Raw genomic sequence first — 23,130 nt, forward strand, 5'->3', positions numbered from 1 at the left:
TTGTTGGGTTGGGTGGAAAGATAAAGTGTGTGGGAAGAAAAAGTGTATAGAAATTTGTGTTTTGCTGATGTGACTGTATTAAAATACGTGTTTGACTTGACTTTTTGTGTAATAGAGGTGGGACCGGGCTAACAAAAATGTTGACCCAGCAACCTAAATCCCATTGCATTTGCCCTAATGGAGCAGCCCAAGGTTTTACGAGATGGGCCAATAAATTGATCGTACTCCTAATAATGTATTTTAATAAGTTTTATTTAACATGTTAAAAAAAGGACTTATATGGGCTGTAATATTAACATAAATCCTGCACGACCTATACGTCGGCAGTGAGGAAGCTGTGATGTTGATGGAGAACCTCTCGGAACAAAGAGAAGGAGGTTCTTGGTGAGTGTCGAGAGTTTGCTGTAATAAAAACTATAAAAAAACTCCATTGTAGTTTTTTTGGAGCACAAAGAATTTTTTATTTAATTTTTAAAAATCATAAATGTATAGTATTCGATCTAACAAACCCAACGACATATGTTTTGCTCGAAATAAAAATCAAATTCATCACGATCAAGACATCAAATGTTTTTATTTATATCCGATAGTCAAAAATTGTCATGCATTTTTTATGTTGAATATGATTTTTGTTTTGAGCAAAAAAATATATCGTTGAGTTTATTATGATAAATCCTACACATTTTTATTTTTTTAAAATAAAAATTTCTATTAACTTAAAATTACATTACAACAGGACTTATTGAAATAAAAATACAATAGATCCCCGCCACTCGTTCTTGGTAGCCCATCCAACAAACTGCTTCATATCTACGAGATATGGCGATAACTGATAAATAACTTTCAGAAGAAAAAAAAATTGATAGGTAACATAAATGAAAAACTTCATTTGGAAATGATAAACCAAAAAAAAATAAAAATTTAAGAATGAATTTTGCTCCTCGAAAACATATGTATAAATCTATACTACGTGCCTATTTGGTGCAGCGTACTCGCTAGCATATACGCCATGAGCTGTAGAGGAGGCCAGGAGGTTTAACAAAATTGTGACAGATTCCTTTGAGTTAAGTGGGACTACTAATTGTTCCCCAAATTTCAATTAGAAATTCTTTAAACCAATTAAAACGAACCAGTAATAAAGTAGCACAACACAGTCGAGTTAGGTCATTTACCTCCTAGCCTATATCCAATTTCAAGCAAAATAATTTCCATTAATGAATATGATAACTAGTAGGGTTGGACATTGGTTGATTTTACCGGCTAATCGATAATCAATCATCAACTGACCCACGGAGTCGAGCTGATGATTTTAGTGATCCATGCAGAGGTGGATCAGTTGGTGATAGCCAATATACTCAAAAACAATTACAATTTACAAAACCCATACCCAACCCTACACGCCTTGGCTCTCTCCTCTCTCCTCTCTCGGTCTCTCAATCTTACTGTCTTAGTCTCTCTCCTCTCCTCTCCTCTCATCTGTTTCAACTTGTTCATTACCTCTCCTCTCATCTATTTCGATTATAAGTAGGATCCAAAGATGTCAAGACATTCCTCTCCTCTCATCTTCCCCTGTACAACTAGCAACCCTAGTTGTGTGACTTGTGTCTCACTAGATCGTCTCTCTCAATAATCGAGGTTTCGCTATTGCCAATGGTAGATCTTAGTAATTTCTTTGTATCTAAGTTTAACCCGAGAATTTGGTGTTAGATTTAACTTTTGAATGTTTATTTTAGCATATATATTTGGATTCTTATATATATATATATATATAGATGAATTCTCGTATGAGGTTCTAAAACGAGGTCCTAACTTTTACGGTTTAAAACATTTTTGTTAAAATTTGGAAAAATATATTTTATTTAGATCAGTCTTACGAGTTCAACGATATATTTTTTTTCAAAACAAAAATAAAATTCAACATGAAAAGTGCATGATAATTTTGGATCGTTGGATATAAGAGAATTCATCCTATGAGGTCCTAAAATGAAGTATATGAACTACATCTATAGTTGATATTTTTTGATAGTTGATGAAAGTCGGTTGTTACCGACAAATTGACCTAGTGAACAATTGACAGAGGCAGTTGTTAATCATTACCCGACCCATAAAGTCGGTCAATAATAATTTTCATTTTAGAGCAAAGTTAGTTGGTGGGATCGGTTGGTATAGGCCACGCCCAAGTATGAATGTATAATCGGCCTCCTCTCTGAACTCTAAAGAGTACTTGGTTGAAGATGTCACTCTTTTTTCCAGTCAAAAGGCTAGCTAATAGACTTATAGTCATGAATTGAGTTGCCAAAGTAGTGCATGTTTATTTTGACCGTGGATGTTTACTAGCTGATGGCATACGAACCACTCTATTACTTTGACTATGGATCATGTTTATCTCCAAATTAATGATGTCAGCTCTTAGCTAAATTGACACAGACCTTTTCTTTTTTTGGCCTTTTTCAATATAGCATTCCCCAATTTTAAATGCTAATACATCACTCTCATACCATTTATTGCCAATATAACACGCTTCTACAAACAGCGTCAACTCAAGCGTCATTAGTGCTTCTTTTTTTTACAAATGACACCACTACCGATAGCGTCATTGTTTTTTCATTTTAAAAAGGTCTTATGACGCTCCTGAGATTAGCGTCATTTAAGATCGAAGTGGGTATTGCTTCAGCGGCATTACAATCGTAACTAATGACGACGGCCAACAGCTCGCTGCGTCATTAACCTAAACAAAGAAAAAGCAGAGCCTCGCCGATCGCTCCTCTCCTCCACACCACCAACATGCCGAGTCGACAAGTCTCATGAAACAAATAATTAAATTTTCAATCGCATTCATTACAGACGTTAAGGTTTCACCCACTACTTATATTATAATCATTTGACATTTCAAGAGGTTTTTTTTTTGTTTGTTACTTGACTTTGTTTCTTTTTGGAGCCATGCCAATGGCATCTAATTATCAGATGCAGGGTACCAAGCCATGAATTGACAACCTGAAGTAGTATTACTACTGTCTGTGTTTCCAAAGGAAGTAAGTCCATCAACTGCGTCCATGGAAACCCTCCTCCTCTACCTCCCAATCTTTTTAGCTCTCTATGTCTTCACAAACAAGCTCTTTCACAAGATCCGAAACCTCCCTCCAAGCCCCTACCCTCCTTTCCCCATAATTGGCCATCTCTACCTCCTCAAAAAGCCACTTCACCGAACTCTCTCTACCTTCAACTCCCACGGCTCAGTACTCTTCTTTCAATTCGGATTCCGCCCTGTACTCGTCGTGTCTTCCCCTGAAGCAACTGAAGAATGCCTTACCAAGAACGACATCATCTTCGCCAACCGGCCCCGCCTCGCTTTGGGAAAGTACCTTGCCTACAACTATACTCAGCTCGCATGGGCTCCTTACGGCAGCCACTGGAGGAACCTCAGGAGAATATCGTCTATTGAAATGTTATCAACTCATCGCCTTCAAATGCTCTGCGATGTACGTGCAGAGGAGATCAGATCGTTGATTCATGGTCTTTTGAGTAAAAAAGATGAGAGGGTGTGTATGAGGACTCTGTTCTTCGAAATCACATTCAATTTGATGATGAGAATGATTGCAGGGAAGCGATATTATGGGGAAAACGTAGGGGATTTGGAGGAAGCAAGGAAGTTTCATAATACAATGACAGAGTCGCAGAGGGTCGTAGGCCCTGCTAATAATATTGGAGATTTCTTGCCATTTATGCGGTGGATTGGACTTGGTGTAAAAGTGAAAGAGTTACAAGAGCTTCAGAGAAAGAGGGATGAATTCGTTCAGAATTTGATAGAGGAGCATAGAAAGAAGATGGTCAGTGACTGCAGTTCTTTGTCTGGAGGTAGAAAGACCATGATTGACGTCCTCCTAAAGCTCCAAGAAACAGAACCAGAGTACTATAAGGACGAGATTATCAGAGGCCTCGTGCTTGTAAGATTCCCATCTTCATCTCCATCTTCATTGAGAAATAGATGTTCTTGTTCGGCCAATGTTCTAACACGATTTTTATAACATTACATGTCAAACTTGTTCTAATGGTTTAGGTAGTTAAATGTTTATGATATAACCTCTTGATTGCAGGTTTTGCTGATGGCAGGGGTAGATACCTCTGTGAATACCATGGAGTGGGCATTCTCTCTTTTGGTTAATCATCCCCAAGTTCTAAAGAAGGCCCAATTGGAAATCAACAACTACGTGGGAGACAATCGGGTTATGAATGAATCAGACGTAGCCCAACTTCCATACCTCCATGGAATCATCAGTGAGACTCTGCGGATGTACCCGGCAGTACCACTCCTTATACCTCATGAATCATCAGAGGAATCCACGGTGAAAGGCTTCCGAATCCCTCGTGGCACGATGCTATTGGTCAATCTGTGGAGCATACAAAACGACCCTAAGATCTGGGAGAACCCCACAAGTTTTAGGCCAGAGAGGTTCGAAGGAGTAGAGGGTGTGAGGGATGGGTTTAGGCTAATGCCATTTGGGTCAGGCAGAAGAGGCTGTCCTGGTGAAGGCTTGGCTATGCGTATGGTTGGACTGACTTTGGGTTCTTTGATTCAGTGTTTTGAATGGGAAAGAGAGAGTGAGCAGCTGGTGGACATGAAAGAAGGGTCTGGATTCACCTTGGCTAGAGCTCAACCTTTGTATCTCAAATGTCGGCCACGCGCAGATATTGTTGAGCTTCTCTCTCAAGCCCACTAGTTGAGCTTCTTGCTTCACAACATGGCCAGGCCAGGACCCCATTGTCATAATGTTTTGGCTAATTAAATGAAGCTTTCTTTATTATCTTTTGTTTATTGGGAAATGCTGCCCAGTGCTCTTAGGACTAAATAAATGGCATAAATGTGTTTTGGAATCAAAAAAAGATTATGTATCTTAAGTTTTAAAAAATTAAGTGAGATAATGTTCATCACACATGATATACTGTGGTATGTTGTGATGAATATTTAATCATTGTCCATGGTCATACGACAATACTCATTATTAACACTCTTGTTTGCTTAACAATTATGATCATGGTTATGCTACTCGAGCATAGTCATCACCACCGCCATCTACTACGTCAATGCATTGAACTATTGTTGTACTCATACCATAGAATTTAATATATGTACTTAGTAATTAAATTATTAAATGTATAATAATAATAATAATAATAATAATAATAATAATAATAGAGGAAAATCAATAATAATTTTAATAGAGCAACATAGGGAAATCAATAATAATTTAATTCAAATCCATTTTCTCTGCATAAAAATAATAAAATATATCCAATTCAAACTCTAACAATTAATAATAAGTGTAAAGAAAAAATCAATAATAATTTTTTTTATCATAACCCATTAACCCTATAAGCCAAAATTGGGCTTGGTAGGAGGCCCAAATCCACTTTCTTGAGTACGGGCCAACATATCCACTTCCTCCTATGTAATTCTCATGCTTCGTACATATATATTCATGGCATTCTCTTTCCCCCCTTCTTTTTCTAAGCAACAGATCATTGTTATATTCTAAATAGGAGCTTTAATTTGATTCCTTTCAAAACTGAAGCAAACCGAAGCCTGCCCTGTAACTCTAAGGCTCTGTTTGGATGAGCGGATAAGATTCCGTATAATATAAAATTATCCTTTAATAAATTTATCGAGTATTTTGACGATTTTTAAAATACTCATAATAATATAACTTTATACAAAAGTGGTTCTTATACGATGCCGACCGTATAATATTAAAACGCCTCAAACTCGTTTTTATTTTATACAGAACACTTAGTATAAGAAATAACATGTCAAATGACAAAAAATACCATCACTCTCACTTTAATTGGGGGTAATCTAAGCATATTATCATAGATCTTATACTATACAAACCTAATATTATATTATTTTCAAACATCGAATTGGATTAAATTATACATCAATCAACTGATACAATGATTAAATTATATATTGAATATGAGAATTATATTATCCTATACGAAGTTCCAAACGGAGTCTAAGTGGGCATCAAATCTCTATAAAAGAAGGAATCCTAAACCAAAATCTATGCCCTACTGTGATGAACACTATCCGCCCATTTAGCCTTTCTACTGCATCAATGGCTGTGGACTAAGATGCCACAACATAATCTATTCAAACTCATCATTACCATCGTCCACACACTTTCTAATCTGTCACACTATCATTTCATGATAATCCAAAAAATGCTTTCACAATCTGCAAAAGATACGCCAAAAAAAAGCCGACTTCGAATATCTGCCTCCAAACATGCCCTTGTGATAATCCAAAAAATGCAATCAAAAACTGCAAGAAATCCCCACAAAAAAATGCCTTCAAAAGTCTGCAAGAAATGCCTTCAAACTGTAGAAGAATTAGTGAAAAAAATAAGAGAAATAAAAGAGTTTATGACAAATCAGAGAAACCCAACAACCCTAATCACATATCTTTCATTCACCCTTCTTGTTGTTACAAAAGATATATGTTGTCCTTCTTTTTTCAATTAAATTCTTGCTTTACAATAAAAATAATTTTAAAAAAGATATAGATTGATGCATGACATCTCATATCGCGACAAAATATTTACATCTATCGACATAGTAGTGGCGCAATGTAAAAGTTGTCATATAGTAGAGTTCCTCCGTGGCATGCATAGTGCATTTGCATGCCCTCTCCACGTATTCCTCCTTTTGCATTGCTCTTCAACTTTTTCTAAGAGCCCTTTTTAATGGGATTGGGATATATATATATATATATATATATATATATATGCTCCAATTGTACGTGTGACACTTTAATTGTGCACCCAATTCCTCCTTTTGTGGTTGAAATGAAGTCATGCATGTAAACCACACACAAACGAAAGGAAAAAAATAAATAAATTGGAATTCAAGTAAAATTTCAAATAATTAATGTAGTATACCCTAATCTCTAACAAACTCACGTGTCTAGTATGTATCTTTTCTCCAAACACCTTACAAAGCAATAATTTGTAGTATTCTAAATCGAGCTCAAGACTCGAACGACTTTTCTATTTCGAGTCAAAGACTGGAACGATTATGTCCTTCTTATGTCTTGCTATTGGTTTTTTGGTCCCAAAAACCCATTGATTGGGGATCGGAGTGCCACATCGGTTACACTGGGCTCACACAATAAATATTGTCATATTTGGTTCAACAAATGCCTCGACTTTTTCACCAGTACCCAATATGTGGCATTCAAGATTTTATTGGCTCTTTGGCACAAGCGTTTGTTGTGTGAGAGGTCTTTAAATTTTATTTATATGTCATTTGGTTGGATTATGTCAATACGACATGAGATATTAGTCTTGACATAAAGACTCAAGTATATTCAGAATTAGAAATCCTTAATCAGAAACACAAATCCTAAAACGAATAGCAATCCCTAAATGAGAATCAAAAAACATAACGAAATCAAAGAAAGACAATGATTTTACTTGGGTTTGGACTTTGGAGTGCTAGTTTTCGCTAGAGTTTCACGACTGTACATCAGATGGAAGCTTCATGTTTCGCTCGAGAACCCTAGCGTTTCATCAGGACTTGTCGTGAATGAAGGGTAATGAAGAAAATTATTAAGTGGTGATAGAGTCATTTCAATAATTATATGAGGACAATTTTGGGAAGGAAAATGGAAATTGTTGGAAAATTGTTAGAAAACCCAACATTTTGTCATTTTCATTTGGCCATATTATATTCAAATATATAGCCCATCTCCCCTGTCTTGGAGTTGGAGGGACGTCTAGCGGACACTTCGCTCTCCCAGTTTCTCCTCCTCCGTCGTTCATAGAGGTCGATAATTATCTGGTCGAAGCAGAATAATTCGGCGATTGAACCAGCATTAACGACACAACACACGATATTAACTATGATGAACTCGAGCTCACGAGAAGAGGATTCAAAAGTAGACGATAAGAGCGAGGAAGCGAACCGCCTACTGGCCTCCCAATCACCACCTTCCACATCTTCTTCGTTGGATTCCGATTCCGAAGAAGCCGCGTTTGAAGCGCGGGAGAAAATCTTGATAGTGGATATCGACTCGCCGAATTCATTCGACTCCATCGATTCAGTGCCGCCATTCTCGTGGAAGAAGTTGTGGTTGTTCACGGGGCCTGGGTTCTTGATGAGCATAGCATTCCTCGATCCGGGAAATCTTGAGGGCGATCTCCAGGCGGGGGCGATTGCCGGCTATTCGCTGCTGTGGCTGCTGTTGTGGGCCACCGTTATGGGCTTGCTGATCCAGCTCCTCTCTGCGCGGGTAGGGGTTGCCACGGGCCGACACTTGGCGGAGCTCTGCAGAGACGAGTATCCGAATTGGGCCAGGTTGGTGCTCTGGTTCATGGCGGAGATAGCTTTGATTGGTGCCGATATACAGGAGGTAATTGGCAGCGCTATTGCTATCCAGATTTTGAGTAATGGGGTTTTACCGCTTTGGGCAGGAGTCGTGATTACGGCATCGGATTGGTAAGTAGAATGTGTAATTAGCCCGAATTTTTGATTGTTTTGTTGGATTTACAGGCTCTGATTTTTCTAGTAGATACAGCATGTTGGATTATGAATGATTGCAATGAAAACAATTTTGTTATTGTTTTGGGTTGTGAAGTCTGTATCTTTTTGTTCATTTCAGTCATTTAGCTTTCTTTGCATACAGTGAAACACAAATTAGCTGTTCCTCGGGAAATTTTACTTTATGTTGTTTTCAAAATAAAAGAAAAGAGACTTTAGACATCAAAATCAGTACAATCTCTTGGTCGTACATTTTCAGATTGTAACTAATTCTACTTATGGAGGGGTTCTTTAGTCTTTACTTCTTTTCCCATAATTCTCCGTTTTGGCTTCAGTATTTCTTTGAAGTTCTGTCACCCTCCATTCAGCTTGTTAACAGTATTTCCTGTGTACGATTCATCTTAGCATTTGTCTTGAACTTGATTAAGTGAAAGGTTTATATATGATTGCTGAACTCTTGATTGACTGGCTTTTGGTGCCCGAAAGCCCATGTAAAATTCCATGCAGCTATATAACCTTTGGAAATTGAATATATTGCTTATAGTAACTAGTTTTTTCTGTTCTCCTTTCTGTGAACAGTTTCTTATTTTTGTTTCTAGAGAATTATGGAGTGAGGAAACTGGAAGCGGCATTTGCAGTTCTCATTGCTACCATGGCTCTATCATTTGCCTGGATGTTTGGCGACACGAAGCCAAGTGGAAAAGAGTTGTTAATGGGTGAGCATTTGATTTAGTTATACCAAAGAAAGTTTTTACTCAAAATGTTGATAATATATATCTATCAGCTACAATCATTCATGTCACTTATATATATAGTTGACTTCAATACATTGTAGGTATTTTGATTCCAAGACTCAGCTCAAGAACAATCCGACAAGCTGTGGGAGTTGTGGGTTGTGTCATAATGCCTCACAATGTATTCTTGCATTCTGCTTTGGTACAGTCAAGGAAAATTGATCCTCAGAAGAAAGGCCGGGTTCAAGAAGCACTTAATTACTACACAATCGAATCATCTATTGCTCTTTCAGTTTCCTTTATGATCAACTTGTTTGTGACAACTGTGTTTGCTAAAGGATTTTATGGTACTCAGCAAGCAAACACTATAGGACTAGTCAATGCAGGACAGTATCTTCAGGAAAAGTATGGAGGAGGACTCCTTCCAATTCTTTATATATGGGGTATTGGGTTGTTAGCAGCCGGGCAAAGTAGTACCATAACTGGCACTTATGCTGGGCAGTTTATCATGGGAGGTTTTCTAAATCTCCCTTTGAAGAAATGGCTGAGAGCACTAATCACACGCAGTTTTGCTATTGTCCCAACTATGATTGTTGCTCTTGCATTCAACACCTCAGAAACTTCATTGGATGTTTTGAATGAGTGGCTTAATGTGCTTCAGTCAATGCAGATTCCATTTGCTCTTATACCTCTTCTCACCCTGGTGTCCAAAGAGCAGGTCATGGGGGTCTTTCAAATTGGACCCTTTCTCAAGGTAGCTATTTCCTTCACTGTTCTACTTCTACCGTTGTAGGCATACTATATTTTCATTTTGTATGCCGAGCCATTGGTGGTTTCTTTATCTTAAAAATTAACTATTTTCTTGTCATTGGTGAGTTTCTTCCGGGATCATACTATAGGGTGGCTAATTTGGTAGAGTAGATAAGTACTCAACAAGCACCTGTATTACTTTTTCTGTCAACATGATTGTTGGCTGTTAATTGAAACTTCACATTGTTATGGTAATAATGCTCATTCGTTCTTGCTTCTCATAAGATTTTTGTGTATTTCATTTAGGAATTGTTTTGATTGATTTTCATTCAAAGATGCTAACTCCTTAGCAAGTTCTCATCACCTGTTCATGCTACATGTTCATGTCTTGTATTTGGTGATTGCTCTCCAAATCTCTGTTGAGAAAATGGGGAATGGGGCAGTACTATTATCATACACTCTCCACAATGTCTATCTGGCATGTGAGAGGAATATAGGATTCTGAAACCATCATGTCTGTATGCCTGTGACTGTGAGTTTGTGCAAGTCATGGGAAAATTCTTGGGAAATCGATCCTTTGGAAAGTAGTAGGTTAAGAACATTCTCAGTCCTGTCATTAATGTTTATCAAAATATCTGGCCATCAGGGAGATAGGTCTAGTCCTTTTTCGTCTTATCCATGGTGGTACTGGTATGCCATTCAATATATTATAGCGACAGGGTTATGATGTGAAATCTCTATGTTCTTTATGTAAGGTAAAAATTTGAAGGGTATTTTGGGCAAAAAGGAGGACCAGAGAATTCTTTGTTGCTTCCTCCTTTGGTATAAGCAAGGGGATAACAGGGGAGCTATTTTGGTCCTTAGAATATGTCTCAGTAACAAACTTTGAAATTAAGCAACAAATTTGTAATTTTTGTCAACTGTTTTGTGTAATGCAGTGCAAGATCCTAGACATTTGATTTAAAGCAAGTTCATTTTATTTAAGCGAGAAGATTTATTATGTGAAATGTGCTTCTGTTTCCTAATACTATAATTTTATGTTTGCAGAGGCTGGCGTGGACCGTGGCTGTCCTGGTTATGGTGATTAATGGATATCTTCTACTGGACTTCTTTATATCTGAAGTTAAGGGGCTGTTTTTCGGCATCGTCGTGTGTACTGGCACAGCAGCATACGCCGCATTTATTGTTTACCTTATTTCACATAGCGGGTCACTTGATTCGACTTGGGTGAGCTTGGAACTCTCGAAACGGTTTGCTTATACTGAAAACTAAATCAGACAAACTTGATGTGATTGTCAAGAAACTTAAGACAAATACCAGATAGCAGAGCCCTATTGAGTCTATCAATAGATGCATTTCTCACAACACGAGAGTTTTTCCTTTCTCTTTTGTGCATAAATAAAAGGGGCACACACAAATCCAAGTATTTTTTGGCTTTACTTCTTACTGCATATCCAGTTACTGCTGACATGAGGATCTTCTTCCTTTCTTTTTCGGACGGGACGGGACGATGGAGGGAACATCTATTGTGCGTGAGATGAATACTATTGTAATAGGTTATATGTTAGTCTGCTGAATTATTATGTGAATTTTTGGATGGACTGCTTATTATTTCTTTGTAAAATCTCAGTCAAGGACCTTACTTAGATTAGCAATTTTGGTTCCAGAAGGACCAGAACAGACTACTCTGCACACGGTACTGTGTTTATATACGAAAAATCTCTTATGCGAGAAAGAGTAACGTCGTTGACCTGCACTGATAGAACATAAGTTCGCATAAGAAGTTGGGTTGTACTTGATCTGGGTGTCGGGTTAAAAATTGGGTTTGATTTACAATCGTTGAACAGGTCTAATGGTTGTAAACTTGGGTTAAAAATTGGGTTTGATCTGCAATCGTTGAACATGTCTAATGATTGTAAACTTGGTTCATATAAGAAAAAAACTATATTTATATATATATATATATATATATATAAATGTTTTCTAATTCTTTTTGGTAATACTTATCAATTAAAAAAGTGATTCTTTAACAACTAAACTCTTATATGGAAAATAAATTAGAGATTAATCCAAATATTTGAACTAAAAGAGGAATTCAAAACTAAAATAAATTTGGGATTAATCTAAAACTCGTTGCACGAACAATTTTTAAATTATCTAATTATTTAAAATTTAATAAAATAGAAAAGAAAGAAATAGTTAATAAATTTTGAGCATTGAAAATTTTAAAGTAAATTAGGAATATAAATATTCCATAAATGGAAAATTATTTTTAATTAACGTAGTGACACATGCCAAATAATTATATTTCAATTATGTTATGAATCTAATTTCTATTCATTTGTATGAATTAAATTTAAAGTAATGTAATAATTTAAAATGAAAGAATGAAATAAAATAAAATAAAAGTGGAAAGAAATCGTTAAAAATATCTAGTGTTGAAAATTGTATTTAATTAAATGAGGACTCTAACTCTTTCCATAAGTTAAAATTTATCTTTTTATTTGGTTTTATGGTTTATGTTATGATTCTGACTATTTGTATGAATTCATTTTTAAATAATCAAATCATTTAAAATTACGAATGAAATTAAAAAAAAGAAAAAGAAATCGTTAACAAATTTTTTAGTATTGAAAATTATATTTCAATTCAAAAATTACATGTAGCAAAAATGTGAATGTTTGCTTGGGATAAGGGCTCAATTGACAATTTATATTACAATAAAATCGTGTGGAACATTTTAGATATTAGTTGTATATAGTATTTGTATATTTGTATGCATAGAACTAGAAGAATATTAATTTGTTACCTAATATTAAAATTGAGCAGCCAATTTTATAGTATACCACTAATTATATTGTAGGATTGACACGTTTTCTAAAAAAGAAAGAAATCAAAACTCTTTTCCATTCATCCTTTCAAAAAAAAAACTCTTTATCATATTTATCATTAAATTTAGACACATAATTTATAAAATTAAGCATAAAAAAACATTTACTAATTTTTTAATATTATTTATTTAGATTCTTGCTTAGGAAGCAAAGAAACTTTACGCTACAAATAAATACAAAAAGAGACGACCAAGTCTCGCCTTCTATTGCCCAGCGCCTCTCTCTCTCTCTCTCTTCGCATGTAAAACCAAGAAATTGCTATAAATTGCATGCAAACCAGAGACTGAACCCCAAACCAAACCAAATCCATAGTTATGGTAGTAGTCTTTCACACTTTCTCTGCCTCTCTCTCTCTCCGTCGCGACTTTCTTTCCCAAAATTTAACTCCTAATTAATTCTCTACTAGTAATAGTATCGATTAATGTCCCCGATTTTCTCTCTTCCAATCCCCCAATATCTCTCTCTACACATAAAACCCTCTTGAACAACTACCGCACCAGCAAGAACCCCCAAGAACCCATCTTTCGTTTGTTTGATTTGTTGATATGGAGAGGAGAGACTGTGACCGATCTACTCCGACAGCTAACTCACCCTCCTACACCTACCCATTCTTTGATGAAACCCTAGCATCGTCTATGGCTCGTCTCAATCTTAACCCCCAGTCCGATTACTTGTTCAACGATCTAGGGACGCGTGCGCCGTCGATTCCGTCTCTAGACGATACGAATCTGCGAGATAACTATTATAATAACATTGCCGCTACGGTTCCCGCGACGGGTTTTGGTTACGACGTCGTCAATGGCTGGGACAACTTATTGAATGAACAGGGTTTGAATCGGAACCGGAATGGGTTTGATATCAGAGGAGGAGGAGGAGGGTCGATTCCATATTTGGGTCCGGACGGATTGGTTTTAAGTAACCCGAATAGTCTGAATGGTGGCTTTTACAATAGGCGGCCGCAGCCGCGGTTGGAGAATGTGGATTTGGATTTTCTGTCTGTAAAGAATTTGAGGGGTAAAATTTTGTCCTTGTCGAAGGATCAAAATGGGTGTAAAATATTGCGGAAGGCTATAGAGGGTGTAAAAGATGAAAATGAAATTGATATGGTCTTAGTGGAGATTATTGAACATTTGGGTGAGTTGATGGTGCACCAGTTTGGGAATTACATTGTTCAAAACCTTGTGGAGGTGTGCAGTAAGGCACAATTGAACCGGATTGTGTCAAAGATCACTGAGACTGAATATCAACTAGTCAGCATATGCCTTGACAATCATGGGTATGTGGGTTTGGATCCCCACTGTATGTGTATATTGAATGAATGGGCAAAGTTTATGCTTTGGGGTTTGTATTCTGTTTTGTTTATTTAAAATTTTTTGTCTTTTTTTGTGTGCTTGTGGTAGAACTCGTGCTGTACAGAGACTCTTGAGGCATCTTGAAACCCCTGGGCAAGAAGTGACTATGGTCATGGCAGCTATAAGCCGTCATACTGTTGCATTGACTAAGGACGTGAATGGTCATCGTGTTATCCAGGATTGCTTGAGATATTTCACAGATGAAGACAATAGGGTAACGTTTAATTTATTTGTCTATTCTTGTTACCATTTTTTTAAAAATAATCCCAAGATTTGGATATTGTCTTCTACATGATTGTGTTTATACAATTTTCATAATCCTTTTCAATTTGGGATAACTTGTTCACCTTCACTTTTAGTGGTTCTGTTCATGTGTAAAGTTCTCTTCATGTGCAATTAAATTATGAAATACTAAATTACACATAGAATGATTTTTTAGAATAATAATAATAATAATAATATTTGCACTGATAATACTTGCTACTGCTGTGTTGGGTTTCCCTTTAACAGGCTGCAAACCAAAATTCTGGCTTTGAATGATCTAGTGTTTTAGATGAAAGTTTACAAAGTTTTTCATAATACTTCTTATCATTGCTTAGCTTGACGCGACTTATCTGGGCTTTAGGGGATTGAAAATTAGGATATTTTGATGCCCCAGTGAAATATGGATATCCTTTCATGAAGAATGAAAGATAGAAAATATAAGCTATCATGTAATCATCTTAATGAGAGTCTCCTCGTAGGTAGTCCACTAGACTACTCTTTGAAAATCCAATTCAGTATATTTTTGGTGTCAGGTCAATGTTGCCTCAGGTTGAGACTTAGTTCAAACATACCTGAGTCAAGGAGCTGTTGTGAGTATATCTGTATATGTTCTCAATGATCAGGTGACTTCACTTCGTAGCAAACTCTGCCTGGCTTTTGTTTGGGCCTTGGGGATGGGGTTTAGAAGTATAGAAGGATCTTGGTATTTGGTTTTAGAGGTCTTAGTTTCTCTTTTATGATTGAAACAGAATTACAGCAATTAGTTCTGACTGAAGCATATGAAAATTTTAAAGTTTTCAGTTTTTAGTTCTGGAAATTCTTTTTGGCATTTTTTGGGGCCTAAAATTTTATATTTTATATTGGTGGTCGATGTTATATGGACCAAAAGTTTTTTTCCCTTCCTTGTGTCTGTTTTCTCATGCTTCCATAGATTTTCTGTTTATATGAGCTGATGTGCTGTTGAAACAAATACTTATCTGGTTTGTAAACCATATTAGAACTTTTGGGATAAAATATTGGATGATGATGAAACCAGATTCAGAACCACACTATAAAAAAAAAATAATTTGGCAACAAGGTGCAAAATCATTTATTCATTATAAATTGCTTTACAAGCTAACAGCCTGGGCTACAAAACTGATGAACAAACGAGACTAGTTACTTTTCAAATATTGCTGATGGTGGCAGTTGTGTAATTCTTTGTGAGTGTTACTCTTTGTGTCATTTGTAGTTTGAAGTTTATTCACGAGGTTGTATTGTTTATTGCATCAAGGTTATTCAAAAACTAAGAAGGATAAAGTTTGTTCTTTTGCTTTTAGAACTGTTCTGGTCAAATCAGTTAACTGAAGTTGGGGCAAAGTTCCAGTTTGGCTTTCTGCTTTATAACAATCAAGTTTGATGAAAAAATAATAACAAATAGAAAAGGCTTGATTTGTTTTTCAAAAAACTACAATGAAACACACTTGAAATCCGTATTTTGTTCCTGAGAAATCTCATTCTGCTGCTGATGGAGTGATGGGTGTCGGAGGGTGTCATGCTGTCATATGGTTGTTCCAGTGTAGGCCCTTAAAACTTTCTCAGTTCATGCTACTTAAGTTGAGAGGAGTCCCTCCGACTGGCTTTCCTTTTATTGTTAGCATCAAGTACTTGAAATAAGGCATGATTACCTCACTGATAATATGGTTGGAAACGTAATCTTGGGCTAGAAATAATAGAAGCAAAACTTTTAAAGAATTCATTTTTTTCATATGATGTGGTTATCATCATGTATATAAGATCAAAATCAACAGGCTTTACAAAAGTTGAACTTCTGTGCTCCAGTGTTGTTAAATCACCACTAATAATTTGCTTCCCCCTTTTATTTTTCCTAAACTTGTTGTAGGATATGTTTTCGTAAAATGGCTTTATGACAAAAGAAGTTCTAACCGTGGTTTCTTGAATTTTCTGCGTTGTGTTTGGCAGTATCTACTGCGTGAATTGGCACGTAACTGCTTTGGACTTGCAACAGATAAAAGTGGTTGTTGTGTGCTGCAGCAATGTGTGAACTCCTCTAGTGGCGAAACCAGAGATTGTTTGGTGGCCGAGATTATTTCCAATGCACTCCCTTTAGCTGAAGACCGTTATGGGTGTGTGCTTTTCTAGAACTTTATTTGTGCTCTGATTCATCTGGATTAACCTGAACTTAATATATTTTGCTGTTATTTCCCCCTTTTCTATAGAAATTATGTGGTGCAGCATTTGTTGGGCTTGCGGATACCACAAATCACTGCAAATCTTCTGAGACAGCTCGAAGGTAGTTATGCGACTCTTTCTTTTAACAAGTATGGCAGCAATGTCGTAGAGAAGTGCTTTCCAGAATCAAGGGAGGAACAATGCACAATGATTATTCTGGAATTGCTTTCCAATCCAAATGTTTCTATGCTTCTTATTGATCCTTATGGGAACTATGTCATCCAATCAGCATTAAGGGTAGCTAAGGTTAGATCTTTTTCTTTTCATTTTTTTTTGTTTTGCTGTCTTATATTTACAGTGTTCGATGCACCGGCAAACTGGATTTGATGCAAAGCGAGAACCCGGCCATAAATTGTTCTGCTTTCTGTGCTTGATTGATTGTTCTTGCTCATATACCTTTCTAATGGTGAACGATACTGATTCTGCATCTTGCCCGACTTCATTAACTATTCTATTTATATAGCTGTTGAGAATCTTATATATATTGGTCATGATGTTTCTGGGTTTTCCAGGGGCTTGTCCGCAGTGCTCTATTGAATCTTGTCCGAATAAACTTCCCAATGATGCGCAGTAATATCTATGGCAAAAAGGTGCTTGAATTCTTAGACAAACAGAGGTCGCATGTATGAATACGAGGTATCTGCAGGAATATGTTAATTTAGGTGTTGGCAGGTTGCCTTTGTAACTGTTCCCTGTAATATTTTAGCTTTGTCTGTAAACCCTTTTTTGATTCCTCCTTTAAAATGCAGAGCAATGTAAGGTTGTAGCAATAGGATAGGACAGGGCATGAGGGAATGTACAATTTAGCATTGGATTTGATGGGGGAGATGGATATAAATGTTCAAACCTCTGTACATTCATACAGATTCTACTTTATCAAAATCTCCGAAGAAAGAAAATGACAGGATTGGACAGTGTAGGGCTAAGGCTGCTACAAGATCAACCCAGAGATCCTCCAGTGGTGGTGTGGCAAATTGTGAATGTTTAATTACTGGGCCTCCAGAAATCTTGTAATGTCATTTTCGAAGGCCCTTAATACCACCTTTTGGGGCCCAGTAAGCAGAGCCCATCAATCAGGACCACCCTTTTACAATTCTTGTTCTTGTGTGTTTAATTCTCTTCTTTCAGGACTGAGTGAGGAGTGAATGAAAATTGCAGGGGTGAGAATAGTTTATTTGGCATTACCAGGAGATGGGGACCTCTGCCTCTGCTACTGTGACAGAGAGTTGAAGCCCAAGCCCATTGGATGCCCACCTTGTGGTGCAACCATCATCAATTGATCCCTAAACCCTACTGACATTTATATATATTTGGGGTCCTTCAAAGTTATAGCAATCACGCATGGAATGTGCATCTCCATTCTCATCCCCTGCCAAGTGAGAAGGATCAGAATGTCCCATCGACCCCATTATATACACTGGTTTTGATCATATCAAAATCTTTTGTTTACTAGGACCACTCAATCGTTGTATCTTTCAACCCCATTTCATGTTTTTTTTTTTTTTGACGTACTAAACTCAGGCGGTAGGACTGACGTCGATGATGTACTCGATTCTGTTGAGAATGGTATGTAGAGTAGAACACGTGAGTTAAAAGGGGCCTCGTTTACCTGTAGCCGAGTCCCATTTTATATGTGTGGTTTGGTTGGATAAATTCCTTCTGATATCTGCATTTGATGACGTCTGTTTGTTGTTATCGTCCGGACGGGCCAAGGTGCCGTCCGAACAATTTGAATCATTTCAAGTTAGAGGCACATATGTCCTGACATCTCCTTGAGCCATCCGGACATTTATCTCACATCTGCGCAACCCCAGTTGTTTAAAATATATTTTTACAAGGGTTTTTACCCTAACCTTGTTCTAAATTGAGTGAGCCGCCCCTGGTGAGAGAAATACACCTTTGTGAGTGAGTGAGAGAGAGATAGAGAGAGGTTGATCTTGTTATATTTGTGGATTTCTCCACTTGTATCTCTTCTCCAACATAGTGAATCTTTCATCTGTCTCCCGCTTGAACGTAGGCTTTACGTTGAACCATGTAAATATCGTATCTTCTTTTTTTTTTTACTATTTGCTTTGATTCTCTGCATATTTGGTGTTTGTGCTTTGATTTAGTCAAAATTTTAATGCTATGTTGAGGTTAATTTCGATATCTTCATTATTTTTTTCTTTGAGGTAGGTTGAGAATTTTGAATTTCAATTTTGACAGATATAAGGTGAATCGATATAAATTCGAATTTATTAGTCAATTAATTCTTTCTATCAAAAAAATGAAGAAGTAGACAACAGTTCGGTTGAATAATTGAATTATAATTGTGTAAAAGTCTGTCAAATTAAACAGTAATGAATTATACCACCTATAGATTAATTGATTCAATTAATAATTCTTCAATAGGTGGAGGTCCCTAAATTCAACTACATATATGTAATTCCTCAAAATAATTACACAAAAATGGTCGAGTCGGCTAGAAGAGATCGTCGTGGACTCAACTAAAGTAAGATTTCATGGTAGAAAAGTTTACTTAATAATGTAGATAGTTGAATAAGAGATCAAGTCATATCACTTTCCAGCTCTATGAACCAAAATTACTCGCTCAGAGTCTCGGCAATATATATATATATATATATATATATATATATACTGTCATTTTCCTGTGCTGACAGGAGATCACTTGATTGGTCGTGTGACTTCCTCAACGGGTTTTCAGTTTGATTATCACTGAGAGAAATACTCTTTTAAATTGTGATGAGTTTTGGTCTACTTTATTATGTCGTCTGGTGGAAAACTTCTTTGTGCGCAGGCTCGACAACTCGAGTTTAGGTTCATATATGATATCTAAATAGCAAATTTGTATAGTATCATTATCGGTAAAAAAAAACAAAAAAACAATTAAGAGACAATTCATGATTTGGTCTTGGCCATAATGTCATAGCGGTGGTTGTTGCTTGCCACAAATGCGGATCTCCTTTTGTTTTAACGAATGCTGGAGCTGGTGCCTGGTTGTGCAGCTAACTAGGTCAAAGGGGACCAGCTATGACAAGTTCAAACTTCAAAGGTTGTGTAGTAGACTGTGTAGTGTCCCAAAGACAAAGGAAAAGAAACTCTCCCTCTCTCTTGATCATATACCCAATATCTTATCATTTTGTCCTCTTTTTTTTTTTCCTCCTTTTTCTTTATATAGTTGAAATTACACTAACCACCAAAAAGCAAAGAAACAAAGATCAACTAAAGACACCACACCAACAAAAATCTAAAGATTGTGTCTCCCAATTTCAACATTCCCTCACCTTTCCTACCTTTCCCCTTTTTTTGTGAGTGTGTTTTAGGTGAATCTAATTGTATTTAACATCTTTTTGTAATCTATTCTTATGGATCCTTTTGTACCTTAATGCAGCTTCCACTGCACTTTTATATTAGTCATCTCCAAAAATTGTATTGGCCCAAAATGAATCTTTGATCTGGGTTCTATTCCTCGCTTATTCTCTCTCACCTCCTCCTTTGTGAGCAATGCCTGATTAAATAAGAGTGGCAAATGAATCAAGGTGATGATTCTTTTTAGTATTTCAAAGTGGAAGAAAAGCACATGCAGGCCTTGTAGTGGGTGTCTTTTGTGCACCTCAGAAGGAAAAAAGTTTAGTGCAATTCTAGAGGCATTGACTGAAACCGTCAAATACTGGACTGGAATTTTAATATTCTTTATCATTCACCTTTAGATCTGCTTCCCTAATAACATGTTGGCTGATTGTTGAAATGGCTTGAGTTATTTATAAGATATTTCTGTGTTATTTAATGTTACAAGAAGGGTGTGTAATTCTGTAATTGGGTATTCCTTTTTCATGTTAGGAATTTTAGCACTGATAAGGAAATGGCTTAAAAGTGATGACAGTGGATTGTGAATGGGAAGGTTCAAAAGTCAAATATTCATAAACAACAGCTCCAACTGTGTGAATTAGGTAGGGATTATACACTATACAGTTCATATATTCTGTCTTTGAAAAACAGGGGATTAAAAGCTCTGCTTCTGCATTGACCTTTAACACTACAATGGTGCTGGTATTGCAGCAGTGAATTCTCATTGTAACAATTGTGCATTAATGAAAAATGAGAGGAAAAAAAAAAAGAGAAGCAGGGATGGTTGGCAATTTAACTTGCAAATCAAAAGGAATATTATCTGTTATTACAAGAATATATAATAATAATATATGCAGACCGCAGTTTGTGAGGAAGATAAAAGGGGAAATATTGACCAAGGAGAACTAGCAAGGATTAATGGTGAGGATATCTTCTGCAGTTGCTCCATTGTCGAGGCACTGCAGAGGTCTGCTCTTCTTGGACAAAGGTTCAGGGGAAGAAGACACAGATGATGCCACTGCCCACGAATCGTTGCAGCTGTCTGAACTAAATGACACATCGATTACGCCATCTGGGCTGCCAGGAATTGAACCCAATTTGCGTTTATTGGATTGAATGCCAATGCTTTTTGTTGCGAGTTCCATCACGAGTTTACAGCACTCGTCTACCTTGTCCTGTTATGGTATAATCAAGAATAATCAGTAAACGATGATTAATTAACATTTATTAAGGTTGGATTGCACAAATCGATGATGAAAAAGAAAATTACATTGTCGATTCCAAGAATGCTCAATATCTGGTCCTGGTATTCTGCGCGAAGACAGGGCTTCACGCTATCGATAACGTGCAGCATTACAGCGGCTGCCATTACAGATGGTCGATAATGGATGAACCTGGAGTCTGCAGATAACAGACAGAGAGACACAATTAAGCGTTAAATCGATAGAACAAATGTGAAATTATCGATCTTTGTTTTTGGGTTTCGTTCTTGGTTACCTGAAATGAAGGAAAACAAGGTGCACTCACATCTCCGGAGAAACTCCCAACAGAGATGGTCCTTAAACCCGAGCCTTCTTGTAATGTAATCAAGAAATGAGATTGGGGTTACAGGATTCATTTTCCAATCAAGCGTAGACAGAACCAGAATCTCCATTCTCTTGATGGTTTTGGCCTCAAATAGGTACCTACTCTCCTCCACCTACACAAGCCAAAGAAAACTCCCCACATTGGTTCTCAAAATGGAAGACAATTCAACCAATCAAACCCAGAAAACAAAAAATACCGAAATACCTGCAGGTCCAATAGAAGGGGCACTTGAATCTCCTCCACTTTAGCAGCAAGAGAGAGACAAGCCACAGCAGCAAGTTGGGTCATCCATGGCTTCTCTCTTTGAAGCTGAAAACTGAACAGAAACCTATCCAAATAGTTGACAGCAAGAACACCAGTTAGAGCCGAGAAATTGTAGTGGGCATTGACCTTGAGAATCCAATCCACAGCCTCACAACGAGCCCAAGCCAGAGATGGGTTTGTTTCCATGATTTTGTACAAGTCGTTTTCCACTTCCTTGCCAAACAACGAAGACAGCTCTTCATCGTCCCAAGACAAGTCTTGTTCTAGCAATACCGGAATAGATTTTTCGCCATCATTACTATAATAGCTCTCTTGTTGTAAGAAATTATCATCCCCAACTTCCTCCTCCCAGTTCTCGTCACTGCAATACAGAGTATCAAAAAAGGAACCGTTTTGAAGATTATGCAGAGCCATTTTCCTCTGAGAAGATTTTGGTTAATTATACATAACAAGATAAAGGGATGAAGAAAGAGAGGCCTAAAGACCTAGCTTGAGGCATTGTCTCTCTGTCTCTTTCTGTCTTGTGCGTGAAAGGAGAGGTAGAGGGAGAGAGAGAGAGGGGCAGGACTGACTGAGCAGTCTCTCACCAAGCAAAGAGTGCCTGTACTCTGTGGTCTTGCTGTTTGTGGGTTTCGCGCTGCGTTTTCTTTAATTCGGGACGGAAAGTCTTGGCAAGAAAACAGCAATGACAGAAATTCTAACAACCGACTAATATTTCAATTATGTTTCCGGTTGAGTTGTTTGTAGAAAATTTTATATATATATCACGTGAGACGTATGGGGTCGATGAATTCACTTGAATCATGAGCGTTCAATTTAAAAGCTATGATAATTGGAATACCAAACTGTTAGAATTTTTATCATTTTCAATTAGAAAATATTCAATGTATTGTATTCATGTATCACATGCTAATATGGAGTACTATAACCAACCATTGGATGTGATATTTTATAGGATGTGAGATCAAAACATTGGTGGTTGGGATGAACATAATTAATTTATAATTCAAATTTGAATTTATTCTCAATTATCCATGACTTAATGCCAACAACTCATACAACGTCATCGTATCAACGTATGACATGACATTCCAGACCACATCAACGTATGACATGCTATACCGAACATCTAAATATTATTTGGTCTCAGGTGTCCCAATCATGGGCCTAAGG

General features: G+C 36.9%; 4 protein-coding genes across 6 annotated transcripts; 3 read left to right on the top strand and 1 right to left on the bottom strand.

Annotated features, from left to right (window-relative positions):
- The first annotated feature begins 2,691 nt into the window (after positions 1-2,691).
- On the top strand, positions 2,692-4,970 carry LOC120000463 (cytochrome P450 81Q32-like). The gene is made up of 2 exons (XM_038848554.1): positions 2,692-3,944; positions 4,095-4,970. Exons 1-2 carry the CDS (start codon positions 3,054-3,056, stop codon positions 4,716-4,718), a joined length of 1,515 nt encoding a protein of 504 aa, XP_038704482.1. The 5' UTR covers positions 2,692-3,053; the 3' UTR covers positions 4,719-4,970.
- A 2,772-nt stretch (positions 4,971-7,742) lies between these two features.
- On the top strand, positions 7,743-11,445 carry LOC119999288 (metal transporter Nramp2-like). The gene is made up of 4 exons (XM_038846774.1): positions 7,743-8,493; positions 9,115-9,251; positions 9,371-10,023; positions 11,067-11,445. Exons 1-4 carry the CDS (start codon positions 7,898-7,900, stop codon positions 11,289-11,291), a joined length of 1,611 nt encoding a protein of 536 aa, XP_038702702.1. The 5' UTR covers positions 7,743-7,897; the 3' UTR covers positions 11,292-11,445.
- A 1,687-nt stretch (positions 11,446-13,132) lies between these two features.
- On the top strand, positions 13,133-17,776 carry LOC119999838 (pumilio homolog 12-like). 2 transcript variants are annotated; one of them, XM_038847605.1, is made up of 5 exons: positions 13,133-14,186; positions 14,311-14,476; positions 16,489-16,652; positions 16,746-17,004; positions 17,271-17,776. In XM_038847605.1, exons 1-5 carry the CDS (start codon positions 13,456-13,458, stop codon positions 17,385-17,387), a joined length of 1,437 nt encoding a protein of 478 aa, XP_038703533.1. In that variant the 5' UTR covers positions 13,133-13,455; the 3' UTR covers positions 17,388-17,776. The 2 variants fall into 2 exon arrangements, with proteins under 2 accessions (XP_038703533.1, XP_038703534.1); XM_038847606.1 differs by lacking the exon at positions 17,271-17,776 and adding an exon at positions 17,057-17,256 and having other exon boundaries at positions 16,746-16,819.
- Positions 17,777-20,761: 2,985 nt separating this feature from the next.
- On the bottom strand, positions 20,762-22,643 carry LOC120000549 (cyclin-D3-3-like). Of its 2 annotated transcripts, XM_038848667.1 has the most exons (5): positions 22,443-22,643; positions 21,898-22,318; positions 21,604-21,805; positions 21,377-21,507; positions 20,762-21,281 (listed from the first exon to the last, which is right to left on the bottom strand). In XM_038848667.1, exons 1-5 carry the CDS (start codon positions 22,454-22,456, stop codon positions 21,012-21,014), a joined length of 1,038 nt encoding a protein of 345 aa, XP_038704595.1. In that variant the 5' UTR covers positions 22,457-22,643; the 3' UTR covers positions 20,762-21,011. The 2 variants fall into 2 exon arrangements, with proteins under 2 accessions (XP_038704595.1, XP_038704594.1); XM_038848666.1 differs by having other exon boundaries at positions 20,763-21,281; positions 21,898-22,642.
- Positions 22,644-23,130: the final 487 nt, after the last annotated feature.

This window comes from Tripterygium wilfordii, chromosome 6, assembly GCF_013401445.1.
Source record: "Tripterygium wilfordii isolate XIE 37 chromosome 6, ASM1340144v1, whole genome shotgun sequence".
Classification (NCBI taxonomy): Eukaryota; Viridiplantae; Streptophyta; class Magnoliopsida; order Celastrales; family Celastraceae; genus Tripterygium; species Tripterygium wilfordii.

Bases quoted from the DNA above. Each gene is read 5' to 3' on its own strand.
- LOC120000463 (XM_038848554.1), top strand. From the start codon at position 3,054: ATGGAAACCCTCCTCCTCTACCTCCCAATCTTTTTAGCTCTCTATGTC. The intron at 3,945-4,094 runs GTAAGATTCCCA...TCTTGATTGCAG, and splicing joins TTATCAGAGGCCTCGTGCTT to GTTTTGCTGATGGCAGGGGT.
- LOC119999288 (XM_038846774.1), top strand. From the start codon at position 7,898: ATGATGAACTCGAGCTCACGAGAAGAGGATTCAAAAGTAGACGATAAG. The intron at 8,494-9,114 runs GTAAGTAGAATG...TTCTGTGAACAG, and splicing joins GTGATTACGGCATCGGATTG to TTTCTTATTTTTGTTTCTAG. The intron at 10,024-11,066 runs GTAGCTATTTCC...TTATGTTTGCAG, and splicing joins AAATTGGACCCTTTCTCAAG to AGGCTGGCGTGGACCGTGGC.
- LOC119999838 (XM_038847605.1), top strand. From the start codon at position 13,456: ATGGAGAGGAGAGACTGTGACCGATCTACTCCGACAGCTAACTCACCC. The intron at 14,477-16,488 runs GTAACGTTTAAT...TGTGTTTGGCAG, and splicing joins TCACAGATGAAGACAATAGG to TATCTACTGCGTGAATTGGC. The intron at 17,005-17,270 runs GTTAGATCTTTT...TGGGTTTTCCAG, and splicing joins CAGCATTAAGGGTAGCTAAG to GGGCTTGTCCGCAGTGCTCT.
- LOC120000549 (XM_038848666.1), bottom strand. From the start codon at position 22,371: ATGGCTCTGCATAATCTTCAAAACGGTTCCTTTTTTGATACTCTGTAT. The intron at 21,806-21,897 runs GTATTTCGGTAT...TGGCTTGTGTAG, and splicing joins CCCTTCTATTGGACCTGCAG to GTGGAGGAGAGTAGGTACCT. The intron at 21,282-21,376 runs GTAATTTTCTTT...ATACCATAACAG, and splicing joins GCATTCTTGGAATCGACAAT to GACAAGGTAGACGAGTGCTG.